Source organism: Hyla sarda, chromosome 2 (genome assembly GCF_029499605.1).
Source record: "Hyla sarda isolate aHylSar1 chromosome 2, aHylSar1.hap1, whole genome shotgun sequence".
NCBI classification, from domain to species: Eukaryota; Metazoa; Chordata; class Amphibia; order Anura; family Hylidae; genus Hyla; species Hyla sarda.
This window is the reverse complement of record NC_079190.1, coordinates 240,619,125-240,640,883: the sequence shown is the minus strand read 5'-3', so window position 1 is coordinate 240,640,883 and position 21,759 is coordinate 240,619,125. Positions and strand designations below refer to the sequence as shown.

The 21,759-nt window shown below is 43.5% G+C and overlaps 2 protein-coding genes across 3 annotated transcripts in view; one reads left to right on the top strand and one right to left on the bottom strand.

The window, feature by feature from the left end:
• Nucleotides 1-11,846, bottom strand: part of LOC130355902 (uncharacterized) — a 54,335-nt gene extending 42,489 nt beyond the window's left edge. The window contains exons 1-2 of the mRNA XM_056556728.1: nucleotides 11,804-11,846; nucleotides 8,019-8,046 (exon numbers count right to left, since the gene is read on the bottom strand). The gene's annotated coding sequence lies outside the window, so the exon portion shown is untranslated. The remainder of the gene's footprint in view (nucleotides 1-8,018; nucleotides 8,047-11,803) is intronic.
• The window catches only part of RAD51D (RAD51 paralog D), a 32,273-nt gene continuing 22,139 nt past the window's right edge, over nucleotides 11,626-21,759 (top strand). For both annotated transcript variants that reach the window (XR_008888693.1, XM_056556727.1), the window contains exons 1-5: nucleotides 11,626-11,930; nucleotides 16,393-16,480; nucleotides 18,926-18,987; nucleotides 19,264-19,382; nucleotides 20,710-20,791. Coding sequence is in view for 1 of the 2 variants with exons in the window: in XM_056556727.1 (XP_056412702.1) it covers nucleotides 16,399-16,480; nucleotides 18,926-18,987; nucleotides 19,264-19,382; nucleotides 20,710-20,791 (345 nt within the window). In the remaining variant the exon portion in view is untranslated. The remainder of the gene's footprint in view (nucleotides 11,931-16,392; nucleotides 16,481-18,925; nucleotides 18,988-19,263; nucleotides 19,383-20,709; nucleotides 20,792-21,759) is intronic.

Genomic DNA, 21,759 nt, shown 5'->3' with positions numbered 1-21,759 from the left:
ACTGAAAGGTCTAAGGTGGCTTTCGTAGTCAGCCTTCTGTCCGGAAAAGCCCTGTCATGGGCCACACCGCTCTGGGACCGCAATGACCCCGTCACTGCCTCTGTACACTCCTTCTTCTCGGAAATCCGAAGTGTCTTTGAGGAACCTGCCCGAGCCTCTTCTGCTGAGACTGCCCTGTTGAACCTGGTCCAGGGTAATTCTTCCGTTGGCGAGTATGCCGTACAATTCCGTACTCTTGCTTCAGAATTGTCCTGGAATAATGAGGCCCTCTGCGCGACCTTCAAAAAAGGCCTATCCAGCAACATTAAAGATGTTCTGGCCGCACGAGAAATTCCTGCTAATCTACATGAACTTATTCACCTAGCCACTCGCATTGACATGCGTTTTTCCGAAAGGCGTCAGGAACTCCGCCAAGATATGGACTCTGTTCGCACGAGGCGTTTCTTCTCCTCGGCTCCTCTCTCCTCTGGTCCCCTGCAATCTGTTCCTGTGCCTCCCGCCGTGGAGGCTATGCAGGTCGACCGGTCTCGCCTGACACCTCAAGAGAGGACACGACGCCGTATGGAGAACCTCTGCCTGTACTGTGCTAGTACCGAACACTTCCTGAGAGATTGTCCTATCCGTCCTCCCCGCCTGGAAAGACGTACGCTGACTCCGCACAAAGGTGAGACAGTCCTTGATGTCTACTCAGCTTCTCCACGTCTTACTGTGCCTGTGCGGATGTCTGCCTCTGCCTTCTCCTTCTCTACAGTGGCCTTCTTGGATTCTGGATCTGCAGGAAATTTCATTTTGGCCTCTCTCGTCAACAGGTTCAACATCCCGGTGACCAGTCTCGCCAGACCCCTCTACATCAATTGTGTAAATAATGAAAGATTGGACTGTACCATACGTTTCCGCACGGAGCCCCTTCTTATGAGCATCGGATCTCATCATGAGAGGATTGAACTTTTGGTCCTCCCCAATTGCACCTCGGAAATTCTCCTTGGACTTCCCTGGCTTCAACTTCATTCCCCTACCCTGGATTGGTCCACTGGGGAGATCAAGAGTTGGGGGTCCTCTTGTTCCAAGAACTGTCTAAAACCGGTTCCCAGTAACCCTTGCCGTAACTCTGTGGTTCCTCCAGTAACCGGTCTCCCTAAGGCCTATATGGACTTCGCGGATGTTTTCTGCAAAAAACAAGCTGAGACTCTACCTCCTCACAGGCCTTATGATTGCCCTATCGACCTCCTCCCGGGCACTACTCCACCCCGGGGCAGAATTTATCCTCTCTCTGCCCCAGAGACTCTTGCCATGTCCGAATACGTCCAGGAGAATCTAAAAAAGGGCTTTATCCGTAAATCCTCCTCTCCTGCCGGAGCCGGATTTTTCTTTGTGTCCAAAAAGGATGGCTCCCTACGTCCTTGCATTGACTACCGCGGTCTTAATAAAATCACGGTTAAGAACCGCTACCCCTTACCCCTCATCTCTGAACTCTTTGATCGCCTCCAAGGTGCCCACATCTTCACTAAATTGGACTTAAGAGGCGCCTATAACCTCATCCGCATCAGAGAGGGGGACGAGTGGAAAACGGCATTTAACACCAGAGATGGACACTTTGAGTATCTGGTCATGCCCTTTGGACTGTGCAACGCCCCTGCCGTCTTCCAAGACTTTGTCAATGAAATTTTTCGTGATCTGTTATACTCCTGTGTTGTTGTATATCTGGACGATATCCTAATTTTTTCTGCCAATCTAGAAGAACACCGCCAGCATGTCCGTATGGTTCTTCAGAGACTTCGTGACAACCAACTCTATGCCAAAATTGAGAAATGTCTGTTTGAATGCCAATCTCTTCCTTTTCTAGGATATTTGGTCTCTGGCCAGGGACTACAGATGGATCCAGACAAACTCTCTGCCGTCTTAGATTGGCCACGCCCCTCCGGACTCCGTGCTATCCAACGCTTTTTGGGGTTCGCCAATTATTACAGGCAATTTATTCCACATTTTTCTACCATTGTGGCTCCTATCGTGGCTTTAACCAAAAAAAATGCTGATCCCAAGTCCTGGCCTCCTCAAGCAGAAGACGCCTTTAAACGACTCAAGTCTGCCTTTTCTTCGGCTCCCGTCCTCTCCAGACCTGACCCTTCCAAACCCTTCCTATTGGAGGTTGATGCCTCCTCAGTGGGAGCTGGAGCTGTTCTTCTACAAAAAAATTCTTCCGGGCATGCTGTCACTTGTGGTTTTTTCTCTAGGACCTTCTCTCCAGCGGAGAGGAACTACTCCATCGGGGATCGAGAGCTTCTAGCCATTAAATTAGCACTTGAGGAATGGAGACATCTGCTGAAGGGATCAAGTTCTCCTGTTATTATCTACACCGACCACAAGAACCTCTCCTACCTCCAGTCTGCCCAACGGCTGAATCCTCGCCAGGCCCGGTGGTCTCTGTTCTTTGCCCGATTTAATTTTGAGATTCACTTTCGTCCTGCCGATAAGAACATTAGGGCCGATGCTCTCTCTCGTTCCTCGGATGCCTCAGAAGTTGAACTCTCTCCGCAACACATCATTCCACCTGACTGCCTGATCTCCACTTCTCCTGCCTCCATCAGGCAGACTCCTCCAGGAAAGACCTTTGTTTCTCCTCGCCAACGCCTCGGAATCCTCAAATGGGGTCACTCCTCCCATCTCGCAGGTCATGCGGGTATCAAGAAATCTGTGCAACTCATCTCCCGCTTCTATTGGTGGCCGACTCTGGAGACGGATATTGTGGACTTTGTGCGTGCCTGCACTATCTGTGCCCGGGATAAGACTCCTCGCCAGAAGCCCGCTGGTTTTCTTCATCCTCTGCCTGTCCCCGAACAGCCTTGGTCTCTGATTGGTATGGATTTTATTACTGATTTACCCCCTTCCCGTGGCAACACTGTTATTTGGGTGGTCGTTGATCGATTCTCCAAAATGGCACATTTCATCCCTCTTCCTGGTCTTCCTTCTGCACCTCAGTTGGCTAAACAATTTTTTGTACACATTTTTCGTCTTCACGGATTGCCTACGCAGATTGTCTCGGATAGAGGCGTCCAATTCGTGTCTAAATTCTGGAGGGCTCTCTGTAAACAACTCAAGATTAAATTAAATTTTTCTTCTGCATATCATCCCCAGTCCAATGGACAAGTAGAAAGGATTAACCAGATCTTGGGTGATTATTTGCGACATTTTGTTTCCTCCCGCCAGGATGACTGGGCAGATCTCCTCCCATGGGCCGAATTCTCGTATAACTTCAGGGTCTCTGAGTCTTCCTCCAAATCCCCATTTTTCGTGGTGTACGGCCGTCACCCTCTTCCCCCCCTCCCTACTCCCTTGCCCTCTGGTCTGCCCGCTGTGGATGAAATTTCTCGTGACCTTTCCATCATATGGAGAGAGACCCAAAATTCTCTCTTACAGGCTTCATCACGCATGAAGAAGTTCGCGGATAAGAAAAGAAGAGCTCCCCCCGTTTTTTCCCCTGGAGACAAGGTATGGCTCTCCGCTAAATATGTCCGCTTCCGTGTCCCTAGCTACAAGTTGGGACCACGCTATCTTGGTCCTTTCAAAATTTTGTGTCAAATTAATCCTGTCTCTTATAAACTTCTTCTTCCTCCCTCTCTTCGTATCCCTAATGCCTTTCACGTCTCTCTTCTCAAACCACTCATCCTCAACCGTTTTTCTCCCAAGTCTGTTCCTCCCACTCCTGTTTCCGGCTCCTCGGACATCTTCTCGGTCAAAGAAATTTTAGCTGCCAAAAAGGTCAGAGGAAAAAATTTTTTTTTAGTGGACTGGGAGGGTTGTGGTCCTGAAGAGAGATCCTGGGAACCTGAGGACAACATCCTAGACAAAAGTCTGCTCCTCAGGTTCTCAGGCTCTAAGAAGAGGGGGAGACCCAAGGGGGGGGGTACTGTTACGCCGAGCGCTCCGGGTCCCCGCTCCTCCCCGGAGCGCTCGCTTCACTCTCCCCGCGGCAGCGCTCCGGTCACGTCCTCTGACCCGGGGCGCTGCGATTCCGCTGCCAGCCGGGATGCGATTCGCGATGCGGGTAGCGCCCGCTCGCGATGCGCACCCCGGCTCCCCTACCTGACTCGCTCTCCGTCTGTTCTGTCCCGGGCGCGCGGCCCCGCTCCCTAGGGCGCGCGCGCGCCGGGTCTCTGCGATTTAAAGGGCCACTGCGCCGCTGATTGGCGCAGTGGTTCCAATTAGCGTTTACACCTGTGCACTTCCCTATATCACCTCACTTCCCCTTCACTCCCTCGCCGGATCTTGTTGCCTTAGTGCCAGTGAAAGCGTTCCTTGTGTGTTCCTTGCCTGTGTTTCCAGACCTTCTGCCGTTGCCCCTGACTACGATCCTTGCTGCCTGCCCCGACCTTCTGCTACGTCCGACCTTGCTTCTGTCTACTCCCTTGTACCGCGCCTATCTTCAGCAGCCAGAGAGGTGAGCCGTTGCTAGTGGATACGACCTGGTCACTACCGCCGCAGCAAGACCATCCCGCTTTGCGGCGGGCTCTGGTGAAAACCAGTAGTGGCTTAGAACCGGTCCACTAGCACGGTCCACGCCAATCCCTCTCTGGCACAGAGGATCCACTACCTGCCAGCCGGCATCGTGACACTAGTTTCCAAAATGGTATGCCATGTGTTTTTTTTTTGCTGTCCTGGCACCATAGGGGCTTCCTAAATGAGGCATGCCCCCAGAGCAAAATTTGCTTCAAAAAAGCAAAATGTGACTCCTTCTCTTCTGGGACCTGTAGTGCGCCAACAGAGCACTTTTCACCCCCATATGGGGTGTTTTCTGAATCGGGAGAAATTGGGCTTCAAATTTTGGTGGGTATTTTCTGCTTTAACCCTTTGTAAAAATGAAAAATTTTTGGGAAACCAAGCATTTTTGGTAAAATTTATTTATTTTTTTTTGCATATGCCAAAGTCGTGAAACCCCTGTGGGGTATTAAGGTTCACTTTACCCCTTGTTACATTCCCCAAGGGGTCTAGTTTCCAAAATGGTATGCCATGTGTTTTTTTTTTGCTGTCCTGGCACCATAGGGGCTTCCTAAATGAGGCATGCCCCCAGAGCAAAATTTGCTTCAAAAAAGCCAAATGTGACTCCTTCTCTTCTGGGACCTGTAGTGCGCCAGCAGAGCACTTTTCACCCCCATATGGGGTGTTTTCTGAATCGGGAGAAATTGGGCTTCAAATTTTGGGGGGTATTTTCTGCTTTAACCCTTTGTAAAAATGTAAAATTTTTGGGAAATCAAGCATTTTTGGTAAAATTTATTCTTTTTTTTTTGCATATGCCAAAGTCGTGAAACCCTTGTGGGGTATTAAGGTTCACTTTACCCCTTGTTACGTTCCCCAAGGGGTCTAGTTTCCAAAATGGTATGCCATGTGTTTTTTTTTTGCTGTCCTGGCACCATAGGGGCTTCCTAAAAGAGGCATGCTCCCAGAGCAAAATTTGCTTCAAAAAAGCCAAATGTGACTCCTTCTCTTCTGGGACCTGTAGTGCGCCAGCAGAGCACTTTTCACCCCCATATGGGGTGTTTTCTGAATCGGGAGAAATTGGGCTTCAAATTTTGGTGGGTATTTTCTGCTTTAACCCTTTGTAAAAATGTAAAATTTTTGGGAAACCAAGCATTTTTGGTAAAATTTATTCTTTTTTTTTTGCATATGCCAAAGTCGTGAAACCCCTGTGGGGTATTAAGGTTCACTTTACCCCTTGTTACGTTCCCCAAGGGGTCTAGTTTCCAAAATGGTATGCCATGTGTTTTTTTTTTTGCTGTCCTGGCACCATAGGGGCTTCCTAAATGAGGCATGCCCCCAGAGCAAAATTTGCTTCAAAAAAGCCAAATGTGACTCCTTCTCTTCTGGGACCTGTAGTGCGCCAGCAGAGCACTTTTCACCCCCATATGGGGTGTTTTCTGAATCGGGAGAAATTGGGCTTCAAATTTTGGGGGGTATTTTCTGCTTTAACCCTTTGTAAAAATGTAAAATTTTTTGGGAAATCAAGCATTTTTGGTAAAATTTATTCTTTTTTTTTTTTGCATATGCCAAAGTCGTGAAACCCCTGTGGGGTATTAAGGTTCACTTTACCCCTTGTTACGTTCCCCAAGGGGTCTAGTTTCCAAAATGGTATGCCATGTGTTTTTTTTTTGCTGTCCTGGCACCATAGGGGCTTCCTAAATGAGGCATGCCCCCAGAGCAAAATTTGCTTCAAAAAAGCCAAATGTGACTCCTTCTCTTCTGGAACCTGTAGTGCGCCAGCAGAGCACTTTTCACCCCCATATGGGGTGTTTTCTGAATCGGGAGAAATTGGGCTTCAAATTTTGGGGGGTATTTTCTGCTTTAACCCTTTGTAAAAATGTAAAATTTTTGGGAAATCAAGCATTTTTGGTAAAATGTATTCTTTTTTTTTTGCATATGCCAAAGTCGTGAAACCCCTGTGGGGTATTAAGGTTCACTTTACCCCTTGTTACGTTCCCCAAGGGGTCTAGTTTCCAAAATGGTATGCCATGTGTTTTTTTTTTGCTGTCCTGGCACCATAGGGGCTTCCTAAAAGAGGCATGCCCCCAGAGCAAAATTTGCTTCAAAAAAGTGAAATGTGACTCCTTCTCTTCTGGGACCTGTAGTGCGCCAACAGAGCACTTTTCACCCCCATATGGGGTGTTTTCTGAATCGGGAGAAATTGGGCTTCAAATTTTGGGGGGTATTTTCTGCTTTAACCCTTTGTAAAAATGTCAAATTTTTGGGAAATCAAGCATTTTTGGTAAAATTTATTCTTTTTTTTTTGCATATGCCAAAGTCGTGAAACCCCTGTGGGGTATTAAGGTTCACTTTACCCCTTGTTACGTTCCCCAAGGGGTCTAGTCACCCCATATGGGGTGTTTTCTGAATCGGGAGAAATTGGGCTTCAAATTTTGGGGGGTATTTTCGGATTTAACCCTTTGTAAAAATGTCAAATTTTTGGGAAACCAAGCATTTTAGATATTTTTTTTTTATTTTTTTTTTACATTTGCAAAAGTTGTGAAACCCCTGTGGGGTATTAAGGCTCACTTAATTCCTTGTTACGTTCCTCAAGGGGTCTAGTTTCCAAAATGGTATGGCATGTGGGCAGTTTTAGCTGTTCTGGCACCATAGGGGCTTCCTAAATGCAACATGCCCCCCAAAAACCATTTCAGAAAAATATACTCTCCAAAATCCCCTTGTCGCTCCTTCGCTTCTGAGCCTTCTACTGCGCCCGCCGAACAATTAACATAGACATATGAGGTATGTGCTTACTCGAGAGGAATTGGGCTACAAACACAAGTAAAAATTTTCTCCTTTTACCCCTTGCAAACATAAAAAAATTGGGTCTACAAGAACATGCGAGTGTAAAAAATGAAGATTTTGAATTTTCTCCTTCACTTTGCTGCTATTCCTGTGAAACACCTAAAGGGTTAACACACTTACTGAATGTCATTTTGAATACTTTGGGGGGTGCAGTTTTTATAATGGGGTCATTTATGGTGTATTTCTAATATGAAGACCCTTCAAATCCACTTCAAACCTGAACTGGTCCCTGAAAAATATTGAGTTTGAAAATTTTGTGAAAATTTGGAAAATTGCTGCTGAACTTTGAAGCCCTCTGGTGTCTTCCAAAAGTAAAAACTCGTCAATTTTATGATGCAATCATAAAGTAGACATATTGTATATGTGAATAAAAAATAAATTTATTTTGAATATCCATTTTCCTTACAAGCAGAGAGCTTCAAAGTTAGAAAAATTCAAAATTTTCAATTTTTTCGTCAAATTTTGGGATTTTTCACCAAGAAATGATGCAAGTTACCATAAAATTTTACCACTATGTTAAAGTAGAATATGTCACGAAAAAACAATCTCGGAATCAGAATGATAACTAAAAGAATTCCAGAGTTATTAATGTTTAAAGTGACAGTGGTCAGAATTGCAAAAAACGCTCCGGTCCTTAAGGTATAAAATGGCCTAGTCCTTAAGGGGTTAAGGGGTTCAAAATAAAAAGCAACCATACTCACCTGCTGCTGTTCCTTTGGCTTCCGTCCCCTGTTTAATATATGAATTATAGTTACAAAAATTATTGATAAATAATGCATCCTGCAAAAAAAAATCCTGCAAAAAAAAAAAAAAAAAAAAAACGTTTATTCATGGTTATATCCACAGAAAAAATAAAAACAAAAAAGGTTTAAAGAAGAATTAATAGTAAGTGCAGGTACGTAGACTGTTATCACTGAACTTCAATTCAGTTTTTATTACAAAAGAGTTAACTTTCATCCAGGCTATAAGTAACCAGCTACTATTAGCATTTACTAAATCTCTGCACTGTATAAACATACTTATGGTTTTTTTCCATAGCCATTAGGTTTATTGCATCATTGTTACTTTGATGTTTACTTTTAAACCAAATTACAATGAAACTAAAACTCCTTCACTTTTATGGACCATACAAACAACACTTATCTTGTGATCAGACCAACCAGCTCTACTTTACTTACCTACAATATGGTCTTATGGTGTTCTACACAGCCTGGATAAATGATCAATGCAGATTGTATCTGACCAAAACACCACAAGGTTAGCTCATGGGCTGTAGCATAGAACTAACAAAATGTGTAGGTAAAATGTACATCCAGTCAAGGGTAAATAGGATTGTTAAAGGCTTTTGACATGGCATAGTAGTATGGGTCTGGGTGATCAGACCTGGGAGCGTGGCGTACAGAAAGACTTCCTATTCATCTATCTTCTGTGCTAGTGATTCTCTGTCCCTTTACTCAAAAACTTTTCTCACTAAGCACTCGTTCGTATAGCGGCATTTCTCGAGGGGAATCAGGCAGAAAAGTTCAGCTTGGAAATTGAGTTGCAGCATTGTTTTTAATGGGATTCTGTGCACCGTGCACACTGCAGAATTTCCACGGCGGAAATATCTGGCGCAAAAACTGAAGTTTCTGTCTCCGCAGAAAAAATTGTCATGTCTATTCTTTTGGCGGAATCTGCTCAGAAATGCATTGCCTTCTATGTAGACAGTGCATTCAAGTGGTCCTAGCATATACATGTATGCTCCACCACTGTGTCCATAAAGCATATACATGTATCCTTTGCTGCTGTGTCCATAAAGTACATACATGTATACTGCTGAGTAAACATGAAAGCGCAACTTAGAACCCCTCAGACCATTATAATAAGCGCACTGGTGACTACAAATGTAATGCAGTCATACCTTTATTTTAGTTTCTCCTTCTTTTATTATGTTTTTAAAAAAAAAATTCTGCGGTCATACACAGTAGGATAGGCGTGGTTTGTCTGTGCTGGGACCGCGTGTAGTAAGACACAGCAGTCCACAGCGCATGCGCCCCTGCCTTCTCCGAAGGGCGCACGCCACTGGCATGAATTGACTTGCGAGCGCTCACTCCCTCCATTAGCACGCGCTCACTCCTTTTTATAACCACCGCTTCTTTCCTGCAGCCGGGGACTTGGTTGTTCAGATACTAGAGGCGCTCGCTCAGTCCATTCATGCGCATGCGCTATGGACCATTGTGTCTTACTACACAGCGGTCCCAGCACAGACAAAGAGCATAGGCGTGGCGGCAGCAGGACTTTGCGAACCCCAAGAATCTTCTGATTCATGCCTATCCGACTGTGTATGACTGCAGAATAAAATGATTAAAAACAATATAAAAGAAGGAGAAACTACAATAAAGGTTGTACTGCATTTCATTTGTTGTCACCTGTGCTCTTATTATAGTAGTCTGGGGGGTTCCAAGTTGGTGACAGTTGCGCTTTAACCTCTTTCTGACCCATGAAATACATGGGGGCTATAACACTGCAAAAAAAAAAAAAAAGTGAAAATAAAGTGTTAATAAATGTGATTTAACCCCTTCCCTAATAAAAGTCAGATTCACCCCCCCCCCTTTCCCATAAAAAAAAAGCCTGTGTAATTAAAAATAAATATAGACATGTGAGGTATCGCTGCGTGCGTAAATGTCCAAATATATTGTTATATTGTAATATAATGTTAATTTAACTGCACGGTCAATGGCGTACACGTAAAATAAATTCAAAAGTTCATAATAGCGTATTTTTGGTAACTTTTTATACCATAAAAAAAATGAATAAAAGGCTATCAAAAAGTCAGATCAAAAAATTGTACCGATAAAAACTTCAGATCGCAGCGCAAACAATTAGCCCTCATACCGCCCCATACGCGGTAAAATAAAAAGGTTATAGGGGTCAGAAGATGACAATTTTAACCCCTTAAGGATGCAGCCCTTTTTCACCTTAAGGACTGAGCCCTTTTTCGCAATTCTGACCACCGTCGCTTTACGAATTAATAACGCGAAAATGCTTTTACCAAATATTCTGATTCTGAGATTGTTTTTTCGTGACATATTCTACTTTATTTTGGTGGTAAATTTTCGCCGTTACTTGCATCCTTTTTTGGTGAAAAATCCCCAAATTTAAGCTCTCTGCTTGTAAGGAAAATGGATATTCACAATAAATTTTATTTTTATTCACAAATACAATATGTCTACTTTTTGTTGGCATCATAAAATCAACATATTTTTGCTTTTTGAAAAAATGAGAGGGCTTCAAAGTAGAGCATCAATTTTCAAAAAATGTATGAAAATTGCTAAATCTGAAGGGACAGATGTTGCAGAACTACAACTCCCAGCATGCCTGGGCAGTCCAGGCATGCTGAGAGTTGCAGTTTGGCAACATCTGGAGGGCTACCGTTTGGGCACCACTGTAACAGTGGTCTCCAGACTGTGACCCTCCAGATGTTGCAAAGCACCGGAAAGCTGAACTAATTTATGCAGGAAAAGTGATCAACTGCCGAGCCGAGAAGTTCGTGACTATTCGAATTTACTGTAAGTTCGCTCATCTCTAAAAGTGACCAAAAATATGCAATTTTGGACATTGGAATTTTTTTTTTTATGTGTATGCCATTGACCGCGCAGTATAATTAACACTGTATTTTTATAGTTCGGACATTTATGCACGCGGCGAAACCACATATGTTTATTTACTTTTTTTTATGGGAAAAGGGGGGTGATTCATACTTTTACTAGGGAAGAGGTTAAATCACATTTATTAACAATTTTTTTTTACACTTGTATAGCCCCTATAGGGGACTATAACATGCAATCTTCTGATTGCATACACTGTTCAATACTATGCCATAGCATAGCATTGATCTGTGTTATCTGCACTCCATTGCTCCAGCCTGGATCTCAGGCACGGAGCAGTAGATTGCCGATCGGACGCCGAGGAGGAAGATAGGGACCCTCCTAGTGTGTTCTCACCTCACCAGCGATTCTAATTAGCCCAACTGAGCTGCGGGGAAGCATTTTTTGTTTACATTTTAGACACGGCGATCAACTTTGCATGCCAGGTCTAAGGGGTTAATACTGGACATCAGTAAAACACATATAGATAAAATTCTATGGACCAGATTTATCAAACTGTGTGAGAGAAAAAGTGTTGTGACTTTCCCAGAGCAACCAATCACAGCTCAGCTAACGAGCTGAGGTAAAGTGAAAGCTGAGCTGTGATTGGTTGCTGTGGAATGATCTCTCCTTTTTCTCTCAGTTTGATAAATCTGGGCCTATATGCGCACACACACACACACACACCTCTACTGCCTACTCTATACACCAGCGTTTCCCAACCAGGGTGCAAAACTACAACTTCCAGCATGCCCGGAATGCTGGGAGTTGTAGTTTTGCTATAGCTGGAGGCACCCTGGTTGGGAAACACTGCTCTACACACACAGTTCGCACACTACCGACTGCTCAGTTATTCCTACGCCTTTGCGAACAGGCAGACAACACTTGTGGGTGTGAGCCTGGCTCCTCCCGTCCATGTGGGTGATCACATGATCGTGACGTCATGAAAGGTCCTTTAGCTGTGTAGGATGTAGAGCGTGCAGGCAGGTATATACTTCTCCTGTATATAGTGCTGAGCTCTTGTATTGTCAGGAGGCGGTTACTGATCTGGTATAGCATTGAGGCTGATAAAACAGAGCCATTTCTTTGAAAATAGCGTCATGCAAGTGCTGCCATTGTATGAGTCTATATCAGTGTTTCCCAACCAGGGGGCCTCCAGCTGTTGCAAAACAACAACTCCGAGCATGCTCAAAGGCTGTCATGGCATGCTGGGAGTTGTAGTTTTGCAACAGCTGGAGGAACCCTGGTTGGGAAACACTGGAGTAAATAGTGCAGCAATCTATGTTCATGTATACAGGTGCATATACTGGGATTGTGATATATCCCCATGATGCTATGAGTTCAGGTCATTAGTCCTGCAGTCGGGCCAGGACTTACCGCCATATTAGCGCCAAAGTGCACCCTTAGTATGCCTGTATAAATTCAGAAACCTGACCGACCAGGAGGGAAGTGGGAATTTCCTAAAGGTTATTATGGAAAAGCTGGATCCTGCCGGACAAAATCTCATAATAACGTTATAATTAAGATTTGTTAATAATTCTGTTCTGTTTTGTATCTATTAGGTCATGTTCACACAGAGTATTATCATTGCCTCTTTAATATAGAAGCCTCAATGGCTCCTCTCTGGTCACTATGGAGATTTATCAAAACCTGTGCAGAGGAAAAGTTGCCCATAGCAACCAATCAGATTGCGTTTTTCACTTTTAACAAGGCCTCTGCAAAACGCAGCGATCTGATTGGTTGCTATGGGCAACTTTTCCTTTGCACAGGTGTTGATAAATCTCCCCCTATTGCAGTGGTCTTCAACATGTGGACCTCCAGATGTTGCAAAACTACAACTCCCAGCATGCCCGGACAGCCGTTGGCTGTCCGGGCATGCTGGGATTGTAGTTTTGCAACATCTGGAGGTCCGCAGGTTGGAGACCACTGCCCTATAGGTTTAGCCCCAGAGCGCACACGGTTTTGGCCTGCTTCTTCTAGTTGGGGACTGCCTGCCCTCTATGATGACAATATGTTCTCACCTAATAGATGATATGACAGTAGTTGTATTGATGGGACAAATGTTATGGGGCCATTCTCACCACGGAAGATTATGTCTGCAACTGGCAGAAATTCCTTGGTGCTAGGACCTCATGGACCTGCGCGGTCCCCATTGATGCCAATGCAGTCTGCATGGAATTCCGTCAAAAGAATGAACGTGTTTCCAGAATGTATGTTTTGGAAATCCTGCAGGGTGGACAGTACAGCAGAATCCTGTTGAAAATAATTGTTAATTGATAATAGGGATGTAAGAAAAAATCGATTCTCGCGATAATCGTGATTTTTTCATTTGCCGATACTGAATCGATTCCAAATATTTTTGAATCAATTCTTTTAGGGATGTGGAATTTTTATCTCCTGACGCCCTGAACAGCATGTCCCGGGCATCAGGAGATAAAAGTTCCACATTTGTGGAGCCAGGCAGGCCGGATCTGACACGGCGTCGCTCTGGGTGTATGGAGCGGGCTCCGACTCGTGCCCGCTCCGTACTATGCGACCCCCGGCTGATTTCAGTAGCCGGGGGCCGCCGCTAATAGCCAGCATGCGGCGATCGCCGCGGCTGGCTATTAAAGGAGTACTCCGGTGCACACTTTTCTCATTTTATCCCAGCCTATCACTGGCCGCAGCGATGTCCCGCCTCTGCTGGTGATAGGCTGAAGCTCCGCGTGACGTGCCGGGCTAACAGGAAGTAAGAAGAATACAGCCCGGGGACCGAACACCTGTACCAGAGCTTCGGGGGCTCGTTGGCAGGTAAGAGAAAGTGCGTTTTCTTTTATTTTGCAGCCCGGACGGGATAAAATGAGAAAAGTGGGCGCCGGAGTACTAGATCGCCACTGTCAAAGCTGGCAGTGGCGTCTATTGGGATCTATGAATGCTCCTAGGTGGGCGATGTATCGGGATATATCATGATGTATCGTCACCTAGACGGTATCGCGATATATCGGGATATATCGAATCGCCACACTGGTATCGCGAATCGTATCGCCAAATTCTTGGCGATTCACACCCCTAATTGATAATAGTTGGAATTACAGAGTGGAATTTCTCGGCTTTGAAATTCTGTAGCGTGAATGGACCTATTGTTACTAGGGATCGACCGATATTGATTTTTTTAGGGCCGATACCGATAATCTGTGGAGGTTAAGGCTGATAGCCGATAACTTATACCAATATTCCGGTATAAGTTACCGGCTATTTATCCCCCACCCCCCGCAACGCCTCTGCAGATCATTGATTTAAAGTGGGCGCTTTAAATCAATGAACTGCAGCGGCTTTTGAGGTGCCAGAGACGGACGCTGCCGTCCGCTTCTCTCCCCCTGCCGGTCCTTAGTCCAACCACCACCGCTGCCCCATTGCCTCTCCCATCCCCGGTTTTATAATTACCTGTTCCCGGGGTCCACGCTACTTCTGGCTCCGGCGGCATCCTGAGCTGTCACTGTGCGCACTGACGATGACGTCACGTTGAGGACGTCACTCGTCATTGCACAGCGTAACACAGAACGCCGCAGGAGTCAGAAGTAAGGGAACAGGTAATTATAAAACCGGGGATGGGGGAGGCAATGGGGCAGCGGCGGCGGTGGTTTCTGACCGGGGTGGTGCGGCGTGTGCGGTGCAGGGGGCGGGGAATTATTGGATTATAACGATAACGTCCAAAATCGTGAATATCGGTTGATATTGGCCAAACCAATAATCGGTCGATCCCTAATTGTTACCACACCAACAATTCTTCACTGTGAATGGGTAAGGGTTTATGGATTCAGGGTTAATTTTTTTAATGAAATCAACTGGATTCAGGGTTCATTTTTTTAATGAAATTAACTGGTGCCAGAAAATGAAACAGATTTGTAAATTACTTCTATTAAAAAATCTTAAACCTTCCAGTACTTATTAGCTGCTGAATACTACAGAGGAAATTATTTTCATTTTGAACACATAGCTCTCTGCTGACATCTCTGTCCATTTTAGGAACTGTCCAGAGCAGCATATGTTTACTCTGGACAGTTCTTAAAATGGACAGAGATGTCAGCAGAGAGCACTGTGCTCATGATTCAGCAGACAGCTCTGTGTTCCAAAAAGAAAATAATTTCTTCTGTAGTATTCAGCAGCTAATAAGTACTGGAAGAAGAAATTATTTTCTTTTTGGAACACATAGCTCTCTGCTGAATCATGAGCACAGTGCTCTCTGCTGACATCTCTGTACATTTTAAGAACTGTCCAGAGTAAACATATGCTGCTCTGGACAGTTCCTAAAATGGACAGAGATGTCAGCAGAGAGCTCTGTGTTCATATATCTTGACCAATGGTCTCCAAACTGTGGCTCTCAAGATGTTGCAAAACTACAACTCCAAGCATGCTGGGAGTTGTAGTTTTGCAACATCTGGAGTGCTGCAGTTTGAAGGCCACCGTTTATATGTATTCATTGACTTCTTCTATTAGCAAATCGTATTCAACGCTTTCCCTTTACGTTCTTGCCGATTTTTTTGTTGGGTGAAAAATGGTAGTTGACCATGATTTTTTTTTATTTTGATAAAAAAAATTGCTTAAATTCTATCCAATTTTTTAAATATTACTGGCTATATAAATCGTATTGAATCGTATCACTTTACATTTTGATATGTTTAATTGTACATGATTTGTTTATTCATTTTTACGAATGTGCAGATCCAAACATAAAAAATATACGATTAAAAAAAAAAAATAAAGCAGCCCAAAACGTGTGAAAACATACCACCATATGTCTGACAGATATCATTTTTAGACACATCCAATCTGATTTGTTGGCATGAGATTTCATACAATTTTAGGCCATCTGCTTTAACAATACGACGGATGCAAAAATGATGTGAATGCAGCCTTACCTTTATGTCTCATTATAAGGCTACAGTTTAGAAGCTGTAATACCTACACATAGTGGCCCTCATTTACTAAGAGTGGAGTGTAGGTTTCTTTGTGGGTTTTAATTCCCTAAAATTATTTTCCACGGTATTTACTAAGATTTCCCTACATTTTCCACTTTCCCTACACTTTGCTTTTTTTTTTTTTTTACACATGCTCTGATCTGTAGGGTTTTCCTCAGCAGAAATCCACCACATTTTATGTGGAAACCTTAGTAAATATGTTGGGTTTTTGTGAAAATGTCGGGAACACGCCCCTTTTTGGAGACCACGCCCCCTTTCCTCGGAAGCCATGCCCCCTTTTCGGGTTTTCTTCGCAAAATGGAGAGTTAGTTGGGGTTTTTTCAATTCTGGCGCAAATTCTGCTGCAGATTCTGGTGCAGACAGAATTTCTGGCGCAATGTGACAGAATCTGGCGCACAACCCGACAAAACATGTCTGGTTTGCAATAGTAAATGAGGGCCATTATCTGCACTCTTCTGTGTTCCCAGTTACATGCCATTCATCATCCGCAGGTAACAATGGTGATCCTGAAAGAAGGACTTTGTCCTGGACTAACAGCTGATATTATTACTGTCCTGAGAAAGAACCATGTGAGAACAGGTAAACTATTCCACAATATTATTGACTATAGGGTAAGTGCTCACTTGCTTTTATCAGTCCATTTTTAATTAATATATTTTATTAGTTCTGTTTTGTATGGAAGAGTATTTTATTCTCTTCCAGTGGATCATGTTTTTGCTGCATATACCTAACCTGAAATCTTAAATTGTATTGGAAGAGATGAAACATTGATGGTATCAGTTTGCCAAGCATTTCAAATGTAGTGTCCTAAAAAAGAGGTAGAAGAGCAAAAAACTATGGAAAAAAAAGCTGTTTATTGATGTCTTGCTTGAAAAACAAATGTACTGATTTGTTTTTAGCTACCGTATTTAAGGCAAAAACTTGGTGAACATGTGCTTGTATATTAACCCCTTAACGACGCAGGATCGCGCCGCGATCCCGCATCATATCGCGTCGGTCCCGGCGCTCATCAACGGCCGAGACCTGCGGCTAATACCATACATCGCCGATCGCGGCGATGTGCGGTATTAACCCTTTAGAAGCGGCGGTCAAAGCTGACCGCCGCTTCTAAAGTGAAAGTGAACCGGCTGCTCAGTCGGGCTGTTCGGGACCGCCGATGTGAAATCGCGGCGTCCCGAACAGCTGACAGGACACCGGGAGGGCCCTTACCTGCCTCCTCGGTGTCCGATCGGCGAATGACTGCTCCGTGCCTGAGATCCAGGCAGGAGCAGTCAAGCGCCGATAACACTGATCACAGGCGTGTTAATACACGCCAGTGATCAGCATAGGAGATCAGTGTGTGCAGTGTTATAGGTCCCTATGGGACCTATAACACTGCAAAAAAAATGTAAAAAAAAAAGTGTTAATAAAGGTCATTTAACCCCTTCCCTAATAAAAGTTTGAATCACCCCCCTTTTTCCATAAAAAAAATAAGTGTAAAAAAAAAATTAAAATAAACATATGTGGTATCGCCGCATGCGTAAATGTCCGAACTATAAAAATATATCATTAATTAAACCGCATGGTTAATGGCGTACACGCAAAAAAATTCCAAAGTCCAAAAAAGCGTATTTTAGTCACTTTTTATACCATTAAAAAATGAATAAAAAGTGATCAAAAAGTCCGATCAAAACAAAAATCATACCGATAAAAACTTCAGATCACGGCGCAAAAAATGAGTCCTCATACCGCCCTGTACGTGGAAAAATAAAAAAGCTATAGGGGTCAGAAGATGACATTTTTAAACGTATAAATTTTCCTGCATGTAGTTATGATTTTTTCCAGAAGTGCGACAAAATCAAACCTATATAAGTAGGGTATCATTTTAACCGTATAGACGTACAGAATAATGATAAGGTGTAATTTTTACCGAAATATGCACTGCGTAGAAACGGAAGCCCCCAAAAGTTACAAAATGGAGTTTTTTCTTTGATTTTGTCGCACAATGATTTATTTTTCCGTTTCGCCGTGCATTTTTGGGTAAAATGACTAATGTCACTGGAAAGTAGAATTGGCGACACAAAAAATAAGCCATAATATGGATTTTTAGGTGGCAAATTGAAAGGGTTATGATTTTTAAAAGGTAAGGACGAAAAAAAAACGAAAGTGCAAAAACGGAAAAACCCTGAGTCCTTAAGGGGTTAAACACCCTTATGCTTACGCTGTTGCTGTGCTGCATAATGACGAGTTACGTCCCCAACGCGACGCCGACGGAGCCAGAAGTATCGCGGACCCCCAGGGAACAGGTAATTATAACACCGGGGATGGGGGGAGGCGATGGGGCGGCGGCAGTATGTGGGCAGAGAATGGGGGGGGGGCAACTGTGGTGGTTAGACCCAGGACAGGCAGGGGGAGAGAAGCGGGTGGCGGCGGCGGTCTCTGGTCCGCTTTAAATCATTGATCTGCAACGGCTTGTGCCCCGCCGGGGGGGGTTGAAATAGCTGTTAACTTATACCGGAATATCGGTATAAGTTATCGGCTATCGGCCTGAAAGTTGACAGATTATCGGTATCGGCCCTAAAAAAATTGATATCGGTCGATCCCCAATCTGGAGGGTCCCTAACTGCCGCTGTGTCTTCCAATCTTCTTTTTTCTTCTCCAGCCTACTTATGCAGGCTAGAGAAGCAGAGCGCCGATAACACTGACCAGTGCTGTACTATAGCACAGCATTGTTCAGTGTATGCAATTGAATGATTGCTGGTCATAGTTCCCAATGCGGACTATAAAATTGTGAGTAATACCTACCCTATTTAAATTACTCCTCTTTTCCTGTTTTTCAAATAAGACAATACGTTTTTAGATAACATATGGGGTATCACCGTGTGCATAAAACTTCAAAACCATTAAAATATAATGCTAATGAAAGCACATGAAAAAATAAAATTGCTACCTTTTTTTAGGCCGTTTTCTGGTGTGAGATAAGTTCCCCTCGTAATTTAAGAAAAATGAGATATTCTGCTTTTAACACTGAAATATCCTTTGCAGTGGTTGATTTGGTAGCATCTGATTTAGAGGAGCTGGCAAGGAAATGCTCTCTCTCATATAAGGTAAGACTATATATCATGTTGTATTTCTATCTATTTACCTCCTCAGATTAGTAAGTTAAATGATTTAAGTCTGTGTTAAATCATTGCGGCTAATTGGATGTACCGCAACTACTTACTGCATGTGTTTTGCCGTATTTTCCTTCAAATGACCAAAATTGGAGTGAAAATGAAGCGTTTTATTTGCATAATAGTGATAAAATGTGTCATTTTATATCTCAGGAATGTTATTGAGCCATTGATCTTTAATTGTAATTGTAGTTCACTGTTTTATTTTAGACCCTTGTGGCTGTAAGACGTGTGCTGCTCGCTCAGTACTCAGCTTTTCCCTCAAATGGAGCAGATTTGTATGAAGAGCTGAAAGCATCTACAGCAATCCTTCCCACTGGAAACAAGAAGTAAGAGGATGCATTGTAAAGTAGAAGATTATAATTGTTATAGTATAAAATCCATGCAATTTGTCAGGCTGCGTTCACATCTGTATTGAAGGCTGTGCCACAAATACCGTCATATTTGACAGGAAGAATAGCATTTCATGCAGTGCTATTTTTCCCATCAAAATAACAGACACTATGACGGAACCTAATGGACCCAATTAGAAGTCAGTGGGGTATGCCAGGTGCCAATGATGTCCATAGTGTGACAGATCCATCACATTTTGGTATCTGATTGTCTTGTCCTTTGACTAAACTGAAAAACAGAATATACAACACGGGAGTGCAATAAACCTACTCACTTTACATAGGATTTCATACAGAAACCTTGGAATTATAGGTCTCTTGTCAATCCTAAATGGGAAGGGGGGGGTAGTTGAAGGGATCCACGGTCTTCTCATGTTTCCTATTGTAAATACAAATATATTTCCAGGATGAGGGCACATGTGAAAGTTTGACACTCAGTACTACAAGGATTGTGAGTGGCTTTGTGGCATTTTACCTGTGTGATACAAAAAGATTGTTATAAAATAAAGTGTGGTTCTCTGTACTTAATGAATATGAATCGCTCTACACTGGAAATGTGTGTTTTAGCAACACATTCCTCAGTATTCCCAGTCTAAAGGCCATTCTCGGTATTCATGATGATTGTTTTATGGAAACCGTGTGATGGCAACATGTGAAGGGACAATGTGAATAGACGTTCTGAAAGGTGGAGGAAGTATCACCCCTCTTCACTTAAATGTTGACTGCCAGATATTACCATACTCCTGAATTACCATATTCAGCTAACAAGACATGGTTAAAGGAGGTGAATAGAGAGGAAAGAAAGTGTCTTGGACTGGGAGATAAAGAGTTACTCATGTTTGTCTCTTCTAGAATTCTTGTGTCTGCATTGTAAAATCATCAGATACTCTTCTGTGCTAAGGAAATCTCATTAATACAAAATCAATGTTATGTGTTTTATAGGACAAAAGGACTGTGACATTCATAGCCTGCCCTGTGTGAATGAAGCCTTGGTGCTTGACCTATGTAAGGTTAATTGATCTAATGGGAACAGATCGTTCTCGTGATCAGATGGGGCCTGAGCACTCAGACCCTGACCGATCAAAACTTTTAAAATGTGTACCATATTTCAAGAGTTTTTTTTTTTCCGAATGACTGGTCTTCTGAAAGAATATAGCAACTTTGTAAAATGCATAGTGGACAAATAATCCTTCACAAAATCTGGTCTAGATAAGGAGTTGGTCCTTTGGAGAGTTTTCACTGTTTTTTGTTCCTTTGTTTACAGACTAGACATTCTATTAGATTCAGGATTATATACAGGAGAGGTCACTGAAATTGCAGGAGCACCTGGCAGTGGTAAAACACAGGTTAGTAATGATACATACAGTTTATAGAGACAATGAGAGAGCGCTCCATACTGTAAACCAACAAGGTAATGGGAATCGCATAGTATGGTTTGTGCTTAATCCAGCATGTCGTGTAGCCCATACATAACAATGGCAAAGAGTATCAGGAAAAGTATGATCCTTCTGCAGCCCTCCTTACTTGGTACAATGGATAGATCGTGGACAAGCTTAAAGGTAGAAATGCAGGATTTTCGGGTGTGATAGAAAGAAAAAAATGGGGAAAAGGCTGGGCGCTCCCTTGTGTAGTATTTAAAAGCAAGTAAATGAACACTGCAAATACCCACCACCAACACCCAAGGTGTCGTACTGACCTTTTGTAGGTGTACAATAAGGCAAGTACAACTAATGTTGTGTGGTCTAGGGGTGTCCTAGGGGTGTCTTGAAGCTTGTCCACGATCTATCCATCATACTGTTTATGGCATTTGTGAGTAATACATTCTCACTGGTAAAAAAAAAAAACGATAGAAACCACAAAATCAAAGCAACAATTTAATGTTTGGCACATAAGGAAAACTCCTTTTTCAATGTGATGAAGTGAATAAGTAAAAATGTTTTCTTCTGGCATAATCTTTACGCCCTCTCTCATTTCCCTTCAGACATTCACTTACCGTATATACTCGAGTATAGGCCGAGTTTTTCAGCACGATTTTTCGTGCTGAAAACACCCCCCTCGGCTTATACTCGAGTGAACTCCCCCACCCGCAGTGGTCTTCAACCTGCGGACCTCCAGAGGTTTCAAAACTACAACTCCCAGCAAGCCCGGGCAGCCATCGGCTGTCCGGGCTTGCTGGGAGTTGTAGTTTTGAAACCTCCGGAGGTCCGCAGGTTGAAGACCACTGCGGCCTTCAACATCATCAAGCCCCCTCTCATCCCCTTTAGTTCTGAGTACTCACCTCCGCTTGGCGCTGGTCCGGTCCTGCAGGGCTGTC